The following is a 16,276-nucleotide window of genomic DNA, read 5'->3' as shown; positions in this document are numbered from 1 at the left end:
TCCTACCTGCCATTTTTAATTAAGTAAACAAAGCTGATTTCCACCCACAAGCCTCTTGGGTATTAAGTTCTCCCTCCATGATATCATCCTGACCGCTGCTGACAATTGGCCTTGGCACCGTTCGAGTAAACACTCACCACATAATGGGAATCCTTCCTTAGGAATCTTCTATTCTTCTTTTTATTTATTTATATATTTTTAGATTTTGTGTGTGTGTGTGTGTGTGTGTGTGTGAGAATATGTGTGTGTGTGTGTGAGCATGCATGTTTGTGAGTGTGCGTGCACACGCGTTCCTGTGCATGTGTCGTAACTTTTTGTGTGGAGATTTAGACATCGCAAATGTTTCCATTCAGGACATTGAGGCTGTGGAAACAATGTAGAGGCACTGCATTGGAAGAAAAAACCCACACTAGATTACATGTGATTTCATTTATGAAATGAAAAATGCAATCATGTCTTGCCACCTAGGCACTCTTTTATCCAGGTGATTTCCTCTATTACAGAGAAGAAATTCCCCTGTTATTTTACAGGGGAAATTTAAAAGGAGGCATTATGAGGTTGAGCTTGTAGCTTGTTGGCAATACAGTGACATCCTAAATTACATTTCATTTGCTAAATCTAATTAGTCTAAATTTGATCTTTTTGATGTATTTTTGAAACCTTAAGATACATACAGTGGGGAAAAAAAGTATTTAGTCAGCCACCAATTGTGCAAGTTCTCCCACTTAAAAAGATTATGAGAGGCCTGTAATTTTCATCATAGGTACACGTCAACTATGACAGACAAATTGAGGAAAAAAAATCCAGAAAATCATATTGTAGGATTTTTAATGAATTTATTTGCAAATGATGGTGGAAAATAAGTATTTGGTCACCTACAAACAAGCAAGATTTCTGGCTCTCACAGACCTGTAACTTCTTCTTTAAGAGGCTCCTCTGTCCTCCACTCGTTACCTGTATTAATGGCACCTGTTTGAACTTGTTATCAGTATAAAAGACACCTGTCCACAACCTCAAACAGTCACACTCCAAACTCCACTATGGCCAAGACCAAAGAGCTGTCAAAGGACACCAGAAACAAAATTGTAGACCTGCACCAGGCTGGGAAGACTGAATCTGCAATAGGTAAGCAGCTTGGTTTGAAGAAATCAACTGTGGGAGCAATTATTAGGAAATGGAAGACATACAAGACCACTGATAATCTCCCTCGATCTGGGGCTCCACGCAAGATCTCACACCGTGGGGTCAAAATGATCACAAGAACGGTGAGCAAAAATCCCAGAACCACACGGGGGGACCTAGTGAATGACCTGCAGAGAGCTGGGACCAAAGTAACAAAGCCTACCATCAGTAACACACTACGCCGCCAGGGACTCAAATCCTGCAGTGCTAGACGTGTCCCCCTGCTTAAGCCAGTACATGTCGAGGCCCATCTGAAGTTTGCTAGAGTGCATTTGGATGATCCAGAAGAGGATTGGGAGAATGTCATATGGTCAGATGAAACCAAAATATAACTTTTTGGTAAAAACTCAACTTGTCGTGTTTGGAGGACGAAGAATGCTGAGTTGCATCCAAAGAACACCATACCTACTGTGAAGCATGCGGGTGGAAACATCATGCTTTGGGGCTGTTTTTCTGCAAAGGGACCAGGACGACTGATCCGTGTAAAGGAAAGAATGAATGGGGCTATGTATCGTGAGATTTTGAGTGAAAACCTCCTTCCATCAGCAAGGGCATTGAAGATGAAACGTGGCTGGGTCTTTCAGCATGACAATGATCCAAAACACACCGCCCGGGCAACGAAGGAGTGGCTTCGTAAGAAGCATTTCAAGGTCCTGGAGTGGCCTAGCCAGTCTCCAGATCTCAACCCCATAGAAAATCTTTGGAAGGAGTTGAAAGTCCGTGTTGCCCAGCGACAGCCCCAAAACATCATTGCTCTAGAGGAGATCTGCATGGAGGAATGGGCCAAAATACCAGCAACAGTGTGTGAAAACCTTGTGAAGACTTACAGAAAACGTTTGACCTGTGTCATTGCCAACAAAGGGTATATAACAAAGTATTGAGAAACTTTTGTTATTGACCAAATACTTATTTTCCACCATAATTTGCAAATAAATCCATTAAAAATCCTACAACGTGATTTTCTGGATTTTTTTTCCTCATTTTGTCTGTCATAGTTGACGTGTACCTATGATGAAAATTACAGGCCTCTCTCATCTTTTTAAGTGGGAGAACTTGCACAATTGGTGGCTGACTAAATACTTTTTTGCCCCACTGTATTTGTTCAACGGTGAGTTGTGAATCCAACATAGAGATCTCAAGCATCCTCACAGTTTTGTGTCTCTAAATTACAATAAATGATTCTCAAATAGTTTACACAAAGTCCTAATGAGAATGCAGGAAATTGAGCTGCCTAGTTAACAGTTGTTTCATACGATTTAATAAAAGATCCTTTGGCACCAGTGACATTTTCATGCCACTTTTGACAACCAAATCCACTACCTTGACCTTTCACAAATTGGGCCCATAAAATAATCACTGAACGAATCACATTATAAAAATATACCTTGGCTTGGAAATGTCTAATTAAATAAGTAACTATCTAAATCCAGTCAAATAAAACAGTTTGTGTGACTTCCTGTAACATTTAGCACAACAATGTTATATGTGACAAGTGTTATAACAGTGATATTGATAGGGGGTAATAGAATACAGACTTGCCTCAGGTTGTTGGAATGCTGTATGGTATAGCTTTGAATTAACGTGAACCGTTGAGGGTCTATCATCTTCTGTTGACTAATAAAGGTTGCAGATTTTGATTAGCTTTGTTTGCTATTGGAGCCAGCTATCTCTACTCTGCAGCTTTGGGATTCCCCAAAGAGAAGGGACTGGAGAATATGAAAAAAAAACACACAATGTGTGACTTCAGCAATTTCAGAAAGACAGCTTTAGAAAGTACTTTCTTGACTATGGTAAGGCTTTATTTGTGCAACATTGTGGTTTGTCCTCAGTAATCTGTTCCACAGACAATCAACTAACCAGAGCCCTTTTATTGACCCCACAGGGAATTTTATTGTACTGTTGCTACACAATGTGTAAATAAAATGTTGATTGAGAGGCTTAAACACTGAGGCTTAATTAAATAGATGGATGTCTTTCGATAATCTCAAAGATTCAAAATGGTAAAATACAAATTATTTTCATATCACGTATGATAAGGAAAATTAGAAGTAATTTGACCAGTTTAAATTGTGTTCCCCACATTTATTGTGTAACTGGTAATACGTTTCAAGTAAATACAATATGTTTATCTAAAATACTTTCCCATGATTTAAGGTGGTACTTTTCTAAGATTAACTCATATTTCTTGTTTTAGTGGCTGTTGTGTGACAAGATAACACAGTAATTCAGATGTATTCTCCCACAACTACTACCTTAATGTCTATTGTGGTGTTTCTTCATCACATTTAGACCCAACATGTTCCCAGAATTGCTGTAACACACATTTCTCTTGGGGAGTGAAGAATCCAATTTTTTAAACCCATCTCTCTCTCTCTCTCTCTCTCTCTCTCTCTCTCTCTCTCTCTCTCTCTCTCTCTCTCTCTCTCTCTCTCTCGCTCTCTCTCTCTCTCTCTCTCTCTCTCTCTCTCTCTCTCTCTCTCTCTCTCTCTCTCTCTCTCTCTCTCTCTCTCTCTCTCTCTCTCTCTCTCTCTCTCTCTCTCTCTCTCTCTCTCTCTCTCTCTCTCTCTCTCTCTGGCTCTCTCTCTCCCTCCCCCTTCTCGCTTTCCCTTCTTCTTTTCAGTTAAGAATGTTGTTGATTGCACTTCAGAATTTGAGGAGTTCTTCGCTAAGCGCAGTAAGCTCCAGGAGGAGAGCCTGAGCGAGAGCCACAGCCACGTGGTCAGCATCGCTGAGTACCTGCAGCGGGGTGACACTGCCATCATTTACCCAGAAGCACCCGAGGGAGAGGAGCTGTCCCGTCTGGGCACGCCCGAAGTGCCTGAAACAAACAGCCAGGAGGAAAATGGTAAGAATCCAGAGACCAGCCAGGGAGGGCAAGAACAGAACTGGGGACAGGGGCTGTATGTATAAAGCGTCTCAGAGTAGGAGTGCTGATTTAGGATCAGTTTTGCCTTTTAGATCACAATCAATAAGATTACATAGACAGGGGTGAGCTGATCCTGGATCAGCACTCCTCTTTTGAGACTCTTGCTACATACGCCAGCAGAAGAGAACAGAGCAGCAGTGGTGTGGCTGGACTCTTCTTCATCTCTGTGGCTCAGTGACATGGGCAGCTGTTGGTCTCACAGATTCTTCACTGGATGCCTCTGTGTTTACCTTCGGTCCTTCAGTCTTTAAGCAGCAGCAGCTGCCAGAGGTCTGAAATAAGATAGTACACCTCCCAGACCCCGGGGGAACAGGGATTGAATTAGAATGGATTTATGATACATACTTCAGAAATGATGAAAGTGTGAGAAAAATTGTATTAAATAAGTCACTTAAAAGCAATTAGGCAAGGGAACTATGGTTAAGGGGAGCAAGGAAGGACGAGGGGGAGGCTGGGTAAGGTAGTGTTCTTAAAAACCAGGTCAAGGTGCTTTATTTCAGACTGACATTTGTAAGATATCAGTGTAAGACAGTGTAAGATTAGATATCATGTTTAATTTGTGTCGAAAGTCAAAGAAACAACACAATTACTTAAGCTAAAAGTATATTATGCAACACATTCTATAGGTCAATTAAAAGCTAATTCATTTGAGTATGTCTGAATTTCCATGTGTCTTAGTATGTGATATAAAATAAGAGAGAGAGCAGAGTCTGTATGTGTGTGTGCGTGTGCATATGTGTGTGTGTGTGTGTGTGTGTGTGTCAGGGATGCCAGCCTGAGACGATGGCACTCTGTAGAGCAGATTGCAGTGATACCTCCCATACCATTCCGGGCAGTACGCCCATTAGCTGCCATTGATTTGCTGACCTTTTGGACCGCTTTCCCTCCCCAACCCCCCTCCCCTTCTCCCCCCGTCTCCCCTACCCAGACCTGCCACCTGGAACTCCAGATGCTTTCGCCCAACTGTTGACCTGCCCCTACTGCGACCGGGGTTACAAGCGCTTGACATCGCTCAAGGAGCACATCAAGTACCGCCATGAGAAGAATGAGGAGAACTTCGCCTGCCCCCTGTGTAACTACACGTTTGCTTACCGCACTCAGCTTGAGCGACATATGGCCACGCACAAGCCCGGCAGAGATCAGGTGAGGATCATATGCCCTCGTTTTTTTTTGGTGCTGTTTTCAATCACTTTCAGGATCATATGCACTTCTCACTTCTTCTTTTTTCAATCACTCTTTCCTCTCCCCTTCCCTTCCCCTTCACTCCCTTGGAGGAAAATATATCATTTTGATTGGCAATCATTATTAATTTTTCATGCCATTTTGAAGATGCAGATCTTTTAATGGTAATAACTTTAATTGAGGCCCTAAATGGTTTTTTGATGGCCCCGTCTGATATGATTTTGCAGTCTTATGTTCACGATCGAATGATTATGTTAATTTCCAATTTAGACATTTTATCTGCTCCTTAATTTCACTTCAACTAGTAGATTTTATGTTCTTTAAAATCAAGCATTTCCTTTATGCAGTACTATGTCATACATTCCACCATTTCCTTACATTTCATAAACAGAGTCGACATGTACACTTATTATTGAGTCTCACTCACTACCAATGTCTTTTTTTATATAAACTAACCTGGGAATTTGTTGGCAATTTGCATGCATCACATCCAACTCCCTGTGTGGAAAAAACCCACCTTCTATTCATAGATGTTACATTTGCTTGCCAACCATGTTAAAAAATACGTGAATCTGAACAAAACCGGTAGTGACAATTTAAGTCCTCTTGGGGTTAAAAATAAAGAGAAAAGAAAGATAAAAATGTGTTGAGAAGTTAGTAAACAATTGTGGCATCGCTTACAGGCAAGTCCCAATCCCATGTCCCATGATAGCTGTCTCTACTTAGGAAAAGATCCCCTCGCCATAAACACCATAAAAAATTCTAAAATAACCTGGAATTCTTAACACTTCTTATCCAATTAATACGAGCCAATAATATTTGAATACCCAGCCCATGCGCCCCGCCCACAACATCCAACATCCCATCCCTAACCTTCCCTGAGTCATGTAGGAAAGCAAGTCCCCCTTCCCCAAAAACACATTTGCTGGTGTTGGTGCCATTGACAATTAGGGTTAGAGAATGACTGTATCTTATTGGCACAACTAAAGTTTACGGCGGTCCTCAGAGGGAAGCAGCGGGAGCCAAAGCAGCTGTTGCTGTTTGTTTATGCAACTCAGCAACATACGAGCGGTGGGGTCCCTGACTGGTGCTTGGCGGCCCCACCGACAGACAGACCCACTCCTGCTTGATCTTTGAAGGTTGCTGCCGTTTGAACAATCCTCCCTGTGTCCTCCCTTACGCCATCTGTCTCCCCAGGAATGTGGGTAGAGTCAGCACACCCCAGCAGTTGTCAGGCTGGATCAGGACGCTGGCTGCTTGTTCCTGCTATGCCTGCCTGCTTAGCGAGTGCTGCTGAGAGATCTTTTGTATTGCCTAACCATTTAACATGCTCACCTCCCACTCTGAATTAATTGTGCACGCCTGGTGCGCACCCCTTTTACACGTACGCTGTTATTGTTGTTGATATTACTATTACATTTGGATTTTGAAACAGGCAGAGGCCTCCCCCTGTTTGAATTGCAAATTTGTGGGGCCGCAACTGATGTTTACCTTTGAACAGAGAATCAAGGCCTAGGCCCATCCTATCCAGCGTAGTCTAAGATTATTAAAGAGACATTTGAGGATTCAAATGATTAGTGGAAATCTGGTCCAATTAAGACATTTCAACATTTATGGAAATGTAATGTTTCTTCATGTATAATTACTGTTGTATGCAGGTATGTGAAATACGGGGAAGGACTTCTTGTGAAATAGTCTTTCGAGTGATTACCCAAATTAATAAAAATAGATCAGATTGCTTGTTTCTAATGAGGGGGAAACTATATTTAAAAAAGAGCCCCTTTCATTTAGTTTATTTTATTGGCTGCCAAATTCTAAAGGCATGCTTCCTTGGCTCGAGAGCCAGGAAATTAAAAGGTATGTGATTCCGTCTGTTATCAGCGCCACTCTTGTACTCTCTCATTGGAGTTGGAAGTAAAAAGAGGCTAGATGGGCTGTGTAGCAACACAAGCCATTTGGCATGTTGGTCGATTGCACCGAGGGCTGATTGTGATTATTTAGTGAACTCTTTTCCCCCTGTAATGTTGTGAGTAGAACTAATGTAAATACCTGCTTCTTTCTCTATAGCACCAACTGCTGAACCAGGGGGCTGGCAACCGCAAGTTCAAATGCACAGAATGTGGCAAGGCCTTCAAATACAAGCACCATCTGAAGGAACACCTGCGGATTCACAGTGGTGGGTAGCAAGGGGGCCTGTGCACTCCTCTTTGAATATGCATAACCTTGATTTAAGACTGTGGTGAACTTCATAGGGTGTACAAAAATCGATTCCCTTTTTCTTTTCTCTCTCCCACTGTTCCAATGGATGACTTGAGCTTCTTTGTTTCTATCTGCCAATCTTACAATTGAGCAGTTTAATTCCCTGAAATTAGTTCAGTGTTTACACTTTAATTTGGCATTAATTAAAGGTGTTCATTCTTGATACATTTTCCCTCAGCCCACTTATATTTAATAATTGAGAATATGTGTGTTCATTATGCCATTTTAAATGTGTTCATGGCAGATATTGTTTTAAAGTATACGTTGTTGTCTCTTTTCAGGTGAGAAGCCATACGAATGCCCAAACTGCAAGAAGCGCTTCTCTCACTCAGGCTCCTATAGCTCTCACATCAGCAGCAAGAAGTGCATCGGCCTGATAGCAGTCAACGGGAGGATGCGCAACAACATGAAGACAGGCTCTTCCCCTACATCAGCCTCGTCCTCCCCCACTAACACCGCCATCACCCAGCTGAGACACAAGCTAGAGAACGGAAACGGAAATGGCAAGCCCCTGGGCCACCACCAGGACCAGAACAACCACCACCTGAACATCAAAACAGAACCACTAGACTTCAACGACTACAAACTCATGATGGCCTCCCACGGCTTTGGCGGACCTGGGCCCTTCATGAACGGAGGCATGGGGGGAAACAGCAGCCCGCTAGGGATCCACTGCTCAGCCCAGAGCCCCATGCAGCACCTTGGGATGGGGATCGAACAACAGCTCCTGGGCTACCCGTCCCTGAGCAACAACCTGAGCGAGGTCCAGAAGGTGCTCCAGATCGTGGACAACACTGTGTGCAGGCAGAAGATGGACTGCAAACCGGAGGAGATCTCCAGACTCAAGGCTTACATGAAGGAGCTCGGGAACCAGATCGAGGAGCAAAAACAGGGACTGACGTCACAGGTGGGTCACCAGGTTGGTCTTCCAGTCGTCAGCCATAACGGTGCCACTAAAAGCATCATCGACTACACATTAGAAAAAGTGAACGAAGCCAAAGCTTGTCTTCAGAGCTTGACCACGGACTCAAAGAGACAAATTAGCACTATCAAACGAGAGAAATCCAACCACATGCTAGATTTAGGTACCGATGATAAGATGCATGAGAACAATATTATGTTTACACCCTTTTCTTGCCAATACTGCAAAGAAGCCTTCCCAGGCCCAATTCCCTTGCATCAGCATGAACGTTACCTGTGTAAAATGAATGAGGAGATCAAGACAGTTCTCCAGACTAGCGAGAACCTTATGCCCACAAAACAGGGGATGTTTACGGAGAAGCATGCCCTCCTGCTCTCGTCCATGCTGTCTGAGAAAAGCCCCATTAACCCGTACAAGGACCACATGTCAGTGCTCAAGGCCTACTTCGCTATGAACATGGAGCCCAATTCAGAGGAACTACTGAAGATCTCCATAGCGGTCGGCCTTCCTCAGGAATTCGTCAAAGAGTGGTTCGAGCAGAGGAAAGTCTACCAGTACGGCACCCCAAGAACTCCACCACTAGAACAACGGAACAACCATCCAGATATGGTTCTAGCCGCAAACAACCACAACCACACTCCCGCTAAAGACTCAATGGCAGCTAGATCCCCAGTGTCCCTGATCAAGTCTAATGACCGTGACCGCAACCGTGACCACCATATCACGCCCACCTCCATTGCAGAGCACCATAACAACGTCAACAACTGTGAGAACCAACTCAGACTCATGAAAGCTAACACGTTCAGTGGACACACCAAACACATGGGTGACCACTCCAAATTGGACCACCACTCAAGGAGCAGCACACCTTCTCCTTTGAACCTTTCCTCCACATCTTCCAAAAACTCCCATAGTAGCTCATATACTCCAAACAGCCTGATGTCTGAGGACCTGAACCTCAACATGAACCAGTCTGAACAACCACTGGACCTGTCACTGCCAAAGCTCATGAAGGAGCCCAAACACGCCATGACCTTGAAGAGCAGACCTAAACTAAACAGTATTAACCACCATGACCACTCCAGTGTTCCCTCCCCACGAGAGCACTTCGAAGAGCCACTTAACCTGGCCTATCTCAAGAAGGAGTTTGAAGCCAGAGGCCAGAACCACCACAATGGAGACCTCAACAAAAGCACCAGCCCCTTGTTCGGGATGAACCCCTTCGGTAACAAACCTATGTACACATCGCTTCCGCAACAGAGCGCGTTCCCACCTGCCACCTTCATGTCTCCGATGCAGGCCAGCATGCCTGGGCTGAGGCCATACCCAGGGCTGGATCAGATGGGCTTCCTACCACACATGGCCTACACTTATGCAACAGGAGCAGCTACCTTTGCTGAGATGCAACAGCAGCAGAGGAGAAAATACCAGCGAAAGCCAGGTTTCCAGGTAAATAGATAAGCCACTTGTGGTTTAGTTTTTAAGCCTCAGGTTTATCCTCTCTCTCTCTCTCTCTCTCTCTCTCTCTCTCTCTCTCTCTCTCTCTCTCTCTCTCTCTCTGTCTCTCTCTCTCTCTCTCTCTCTCTCTCTCTCTCTCTCTCTCTCTCTCTCTCTCTCTCTCTCGTCTCTCTCTCTCTCTCTCTCTCTCTCTCTCTCTCTCTCTCTCTCTCTCTCTCTCTCTCTCTCTCTCTCTCTCTCTCTCTCTCTCTCTCTCTCTCTCTCTCTCTCTCTCTCTCTCTCTTTCTCTCTCTCTCTATGTCTGTCTCTGTCTGTCAGTCTCTGTTTCTGTCTCTGTCTCTGTCTCTGTCTCTGTCTCTGTCTCTGTCTCTGTCTCTGTCTCTGTCTCTCTCTCTCTCTCTCTCTCTCTCTCTCTCTCTCTCTCTCTCTCTCTCTCTCTCTCTCTCTCTCTCTCTCTCTCTCTCTCTCTCTCTCTCTCTCTCTCTCTCTCTCTCTCTCTCTCTCTCTCTCTCTCTCTCTCTCTCTCCTCTCAGATTCTCTAAAATGATCTGCTCATTGTGCCACTAATTAAAATGTACTCTAATGAGCTCAAATGCTCACCTGCAGCACATTGAACCAGGGAGAAAACACAGTCAGGTAGATAACCAGCTGTCAAACGAGCCTGGAGTTGTTCAGTTCTCCAAGCAGGCGTCATTAGCAATATCAGCATATAATTGGTGTTTCAGAGGAGGTTATAATGTGGGGGATTCGGTTGTAGCCAGACTCCACCGTGAATTGTCCTTACTGCAGAGTGCAGGCAGCATCACGTCTCCAGCTGTTCAGTGTAGTCTATTCCAGAGTAAAACACTACTACGTACCCTTTAAAATCAATCTGTGTCAGCCTAGTTTATTTGGGGTTTTTTTCTTAGGTATTTTGAATTGTGAATTGTGTGAGGGAAATAGTGTACGTGATCTGTGCAATAGGTAAAGGGTAGGCCCTGAAGCTGCACACAGCACAGAGGATCTGACTCCAGCTCCAATTCTCTGCCACTTTCTTGTATTTTATTTTAAAGAGAGTAGCTCTCTAAAGCCAAAATGAGTTTCTACATGCAGATTAATAATGCACAGGCTCCATGTTCATTCCCACTGAATGCTGAAGGCTGTTTAACATTGAGGGAACCATTTTGATAAAAAGTATTAATAATGTTTCCTATTCTAAGTTATTAAATTAGATTTAAAAAATACAGCTACGGGCATTTAGCTCAAATTGATTGCGGAATGATAGTAGCTCTGTTCTTTAAAAACAGTGTAAGAAAGAAAATGTCCCCGCCAAAGGAATCATTGTCAGACCAGAGCGAGCACTTCTTAATGAGAGCAATGGTGCTTCTCAATATTGGTCATTTAGAACACCTCTTGATTTAATCATTATGAGTTGGAAATTAGAAGAATATGACAATATGCCCCGCAAAGGGCTTTCTCTTATTATTATGACCTTCTAATGTAATAATATTTTCCACCATTCATTTAGTTTAAGCCTATCGGGTTAATCTTCCCTTATAAAGAACAGATACATATAGAATTAAAACTCTCTCATGTATAAAATTAGACCGAATGTGAATTCAAATATATGGAGGACGGATTAAAAAACAACAACATTCAGGGTAGATTCTCAACCATTACAATGTAGTCTACCTTTTATATATATATATATATATATATTTACACCTGAGCTCTGTATTGGAGTGTTAGTAATTAGGTCAAACACTAAGTTCCATTCAGTCTTTCATTCAGGCAAACATCAGGAGGTACTGTACCTATATTTAGTTGACATGTGTGGATTGATAAATGTGTTATTTTCTAGGGGGAGCTGCTAGACGGAACAGCAGATTATATGTCAGGACTGGATGACATGACCGATTCAGACTCCTGTCTGTCCCGGAAGAAGATTAAGAAGACAGAAAGTGGTATGTACGCGTGTGACTTGTGCGACAAAACATTCCAGAAGAGCAGTTCCCTCCTAAGACACAAATATGAACACACAGGTATATACTGTTCTAGAACACTTATTTTACCCCATTGCTTTTATTTGTAATGTTTTGTGTTACTAAACCCTTTCAATTGTTCTATTTTGTTTATTCCCCATTTCTTTCTTGCTTTGTTCTTTTTCAGTTGTATGTAAATCGAGACCTAACTTGTTTCTTCATTGACAGGGGTGAGGAGAAATACTTACTAAAATATGGAGAGCAAGACATTACATTATCAGGGTTATGCCAGAAATACCTTTATCTGAATATATAAGCTCCATACTTAAATCAAAATGGGGTAGAAAGTGCCTAACGAAATGTTGTGTCATTGCTTTGCATAATGCATGAGGGCACTGTCTGAAGTAAATGTCATCCTTGACCATTTCTAATTAAATCCATCACATGCTACTTTATTAACCCTATTATGATTTACAAAACACACTAACCATACCCACGTATATAACTCATAAAGAGACAGAGACAGACTGCTGACGGTGTCACTTGACCAAAACGGTCCTTTATTGACTATCACTCTAATCAGTGATAGATTGGTTTAACCCATTGAACATTTGTGTGTTGATGACTTTTTTTTTTAAACTTCTCACAATAAACCTCTTTCACTAGGTTGCATCATTCTTTACACACATGACTATACGCAGCACACAGCAGAGCAGAATACTGCATGCTTTATGTAGCCTGCAGTTTATCTGGTTGTGGTATTAAGAGGTGTGCTGCAAGTATGGCAGCTATGGAAGGTGTCGAAGGCATTCCAGGGCTATTTGTGGCTAGGAATTGGCCAGATGTGTTAGTGTCTGTGCTTGGCGTCACAAGTGGTGTCACGAGCTGATTGAAATGCCAAAGGAGAAACTCTGTCTTATGATTTGTGTCAGATAGACTGTTATATTTCCGGATCTGCTGAGGTGTAGTAAATTCAAAAGGGGTGGAACTGTCCCCTACTCCCTACCCCATGATATACACCATGACCAGCCACCATTGCTGGCTGCTGGGGGAGTTTTTATTTAGCCAGATCATTTGGTAGCATGATGTAATGAAATTTCACTCCATCAATGTACGGCGGCTCGAGTTTCTCGTCTCACACTTTTGTATTCAGGGTATCCCATCTTACATGGTGAGCAGAATAGAGTAGAGATGAGTCCCAAAATAATTGAGGGACAGAGGCATCTAGAAACTATAATTATTCTACTGAGATTATCAGGGTAGCCATAGGAGTCTCTTGTTCAATTTTCATCTCCTATTTGTTTATTTATTTGTCACAGCTTTCTGTATGTTTAGTTTGCGATGGTTTATTTATGTTACATCCATCAGTGTGGCACTTAAGCCGAAAATAAGTGTTTGTGATTCTGTTCCTCCATGCTTTAGCGATAGGAAGGAATTTCATAATGTAAACACATGGCAGACCCAGTGGTTTTTTAAGCTGTTTATCTTCTCATTTGGAATAAACAAGTAAATTATGACAAAGTTAGCATTGATATTGTAATGATAGTTCAAGATGCTTCATATCATTCGAATCATCTGAACGTACGTTCAGTTTGTGTTTGTTCTCCTCCTGATGTTTTTAATTGTGTGAAATGTAGTAACAAAGTAGCGAGATGGGAAACTCATGTCTGCTTTCCTGTCCCTTTGTGTCTCCTCAGGTAAACGGCCACACCAGTGTCAAATCTGCAAGAAGGCATTCAAACACAAGCACCACCTTATAGAACATTCACGACTGCACTCGGGCGAGAAACCGTACCAGTGTGACAAGTGCGGGAAGCGCTTCTCTCACTCGGGCTCCTACTCCCAGCACATGAACCACCGTTACTCTTACTGCAAGAGGGAGGCTGAGGAGAGGGAGGCGGCCGAAAGAGAGGCCCGGGAGAAGGGCCACCTAGAACCCACAGAGCTACTATTGAGCCGGGCCTACTTACAGGGTATGACTCCTCAGGGCTACCCCGACCTGGAGGACCGCGAGGGCATTCTGAGGGACGGAGGGATGAACGGAGGAATGAGAGATCGTCAGAAGGAAGTTGAAGGAACGTACGTGAAAATAGGACGTAGGGAAGAGGATTTTGAGGAGGAGGAAGAGGAGAGCGAGAACAAGAGCATGGACACAGATCCAGACACGTTGAGGGATGAGGAGGAGAACGGAGAGCACTCGATGGACGATAGTTCGTTGGACGGGAAAACAGAAACCAAATCGGATCACGAGGACAATATGGAGGACGGCATGTAATAAAATGACTGCATTTCAAAAGCTTCCCATCTTACTTTTCTGTTCAGTATTGTTACCTGCTTGGTTTTAAACGCTGCTGTGTTGAAGCTGTACATGCACGTGCCTGAAGCTTCTAGGAAGCTTTGTATTGAAGGACTCAATGGGTGGTGGTTGTATATGTCTGCCCAAGGAGACATTGATTTGAAGTTCAATTTTAGGGTGGGTCGGTGGGAGGGGGGAGAATTGTGTAAGAAGAGGCTGCATTATGCAAAAATGAAAAATGAATAAATTAATACATTTTAAAAATTGTACAGTATTAAGGCCTAAAAATATGTGTGGTGCTAACATCCTAAAAACCCTGTGTTCCATAGTCTTTATAGCACAAACTAGTGACTTGTACAAATTGCACTTCGCTTCTATAATCACTACAAAAATAATAAAAAAGTATTGCCTATGTATATATTTATACTGTTGAAAAAAGCAGTGGTATCCACACTACAGTCCATCAGTTTTATTACTTATCTTTCACTTAATGTGTTGTCTATAGTTTTGCCCTGTCGTCAGGCCAGCTAGCCACACAGTTTTAGGCCTCAGAATTTCTCTGTGAAGGAACTTAACAGATATTACCTGTTTCATTTTAAGATATTGAAGTCTTAAAGAGACCTTGAAATTAAGGGAAAACGGTTTGACAAGTACAGTAGATGGAAGGATCGTGTGAACAATGAAGGATAAAGCCTTTGTAAGGTGTTTTTGATAAGAAAAAGCCTTATATGCAAACATTTTAATCTGTGTGTTTCGGCAAGTGCCATCCTTGTATTGTGTGAAAGGAGGGTGACACATGTTACCTCTTCACCAGCTTCGGTATTAAGAGATAGCTCACCTTACTCTTTGACGCACCCATGTCAGTATTAGTACACTAGGCAGCAGTTCCTTAGTTTACATATGTTTGTGCAATTTTCAGGTTTATTTCATTAACTTTTGTCAGTATTACACCAAACAAATTTTTTGAAACAACAAAATTACATTCATTTTGTTTGTAGGTTGAATAACATTTTATTTATGTGGCCCATTTTATATTTCCTAATTTTATTTATTTCATACTGTAGTGTACAGTATTATAGTTCTTCAAAATATAGATATATTTTAGTAAAAAGGAACTTGGCATTGATCATTGGGGCAAATTTTACGTAAAGAGAGCATTTATTGTGTTTTGAAACATTAATTGTGAATTGCGAATTTTCAACGATATTATTTTGTTTTATTTCCTTTATTTTCCAATTACTGGAAATTCCAAATTTGGGAACTTTTATACAATATTGTGAAAACACTGTATTTTTAACAAAAAAAATTCCACTTTCTTCATTTTTTTTTTTTGCTAAAAAAATGAAGAGGGACTGTTAAGATACAATGTATGATACCATGACTGAAGAAAATCTTTCCTGAAATGTCTTTGTAAAAGTATTATTGAATTTTTAATTTGTATTTCTCTTGGAAATGACCATGCTCGAATAAAAGTAGCCAAATTACAGAACACACCATGCCTTATGTTTTAATTTTTGTAATGCTTTTGTAGCAGTGCTAGAGGTCCTCTGTAGCTCAGCTGGTAGAGCACGGCGCTTGTAACGCCAAGGTAATGGGTTCGATCCCCGGGACCACCCATACAAAAAAAAAAAAAAAAAAAAAAAAGTATGCACGCATGACTGTAAGTCGCTTTGGATAAAAGCGTCTGCTAAATGGCATATTATTATTATTATTATTATTATAGAACCACATAACTACACCTGTCACTCAGAAAAGGAGTTGTCTGAAAGTCAAAGACCCACATTCCCCCCAAAATTGGAAGTTTGCCTCATATGATTTCAACTTTTTACGCACTGTCACACAATAATTAATTATTTTTACAATTATTTTCAAACGTTTTATAACATTCAATAGACTTAATGATTATTCAATTACAGTCACATTACCATGAGAGAGAAAAAACTAAGAAACAAATGAAGTCATTAAAATTAAAGGTGGACGCCAGCTAAATGTACTTTCGTGTGAAGATACTTATAGCTGTTAACAGCTCACACTGCATATGCAGATTCAAAGCAACATCAAAAGGCTTAGATGAAAGGGAAAAGGTTGAG

General features: G+C 41.9%; 1 protein-coding gene across 5 annotated transcripts in view; it reads left to right on the top strand.

Moving 5' to 3' along the window:
* The window catches only part of zeb2b (zinc finger E-box binding homeobox 2b), a 76,806-nt gene extending 61,129 nt beyond the window's left edge, over positions 1-15,677 (top strand). For 3 of the 5 annotated variants that reach the window (XM_041851647.2, XM_041851646.2, XM_041851644.2), the window contains 6 exons: positions 3,803-4,027; positions 5,037-5,251; positions 7,358-7,466; positions 7,831-9,920; positions 11,770-11,950; positions 13,588-15,677. In XM_041851647.2, the coding sequence (XP_041707581.1) occupies positions 3,803-4,027; positions 5,037-5,251; positions 7,358-7,466; positions 7,831-9,920; positions 11,770-11,950; positions 13,588-14,165 (3,398 nt within the window). In that variant the 3' untranslated portion in view covers positions 14,166-15,677. The remainder of the gene's footprint in view (positions 1-3,802; positions 4,028-5,036; positions 5,252-7,357; positions 7,467-7,830; positions 9,921-11,769; positions 11,951-13,587) is intronic. The other 2 variants (XM_041851649.2, XM_041851648.2) reach the window with 1 other exon arrangement.
* The last annotated feature ends 599 nt before the right edge of the window (positions 15,678-16,276 follow it).

This window comes from Coregonus clupeaformis, chromosome 27, assembly GCF_020615455.1.
Source record: "Coregonus clupeaformis isolate EN_2021a chromosome 27, ASM2061545v1, whole genome shotgun sequence".
NCBI lineage: Eukaryota > Metazoa > Chordata > Actinopteri > Salmoniformes > Salmonidae > Coregonus > Coregonus clupeaformis.
This window is presented reverse-complemented; position numbering and strand designations above follow the sequence as displayed.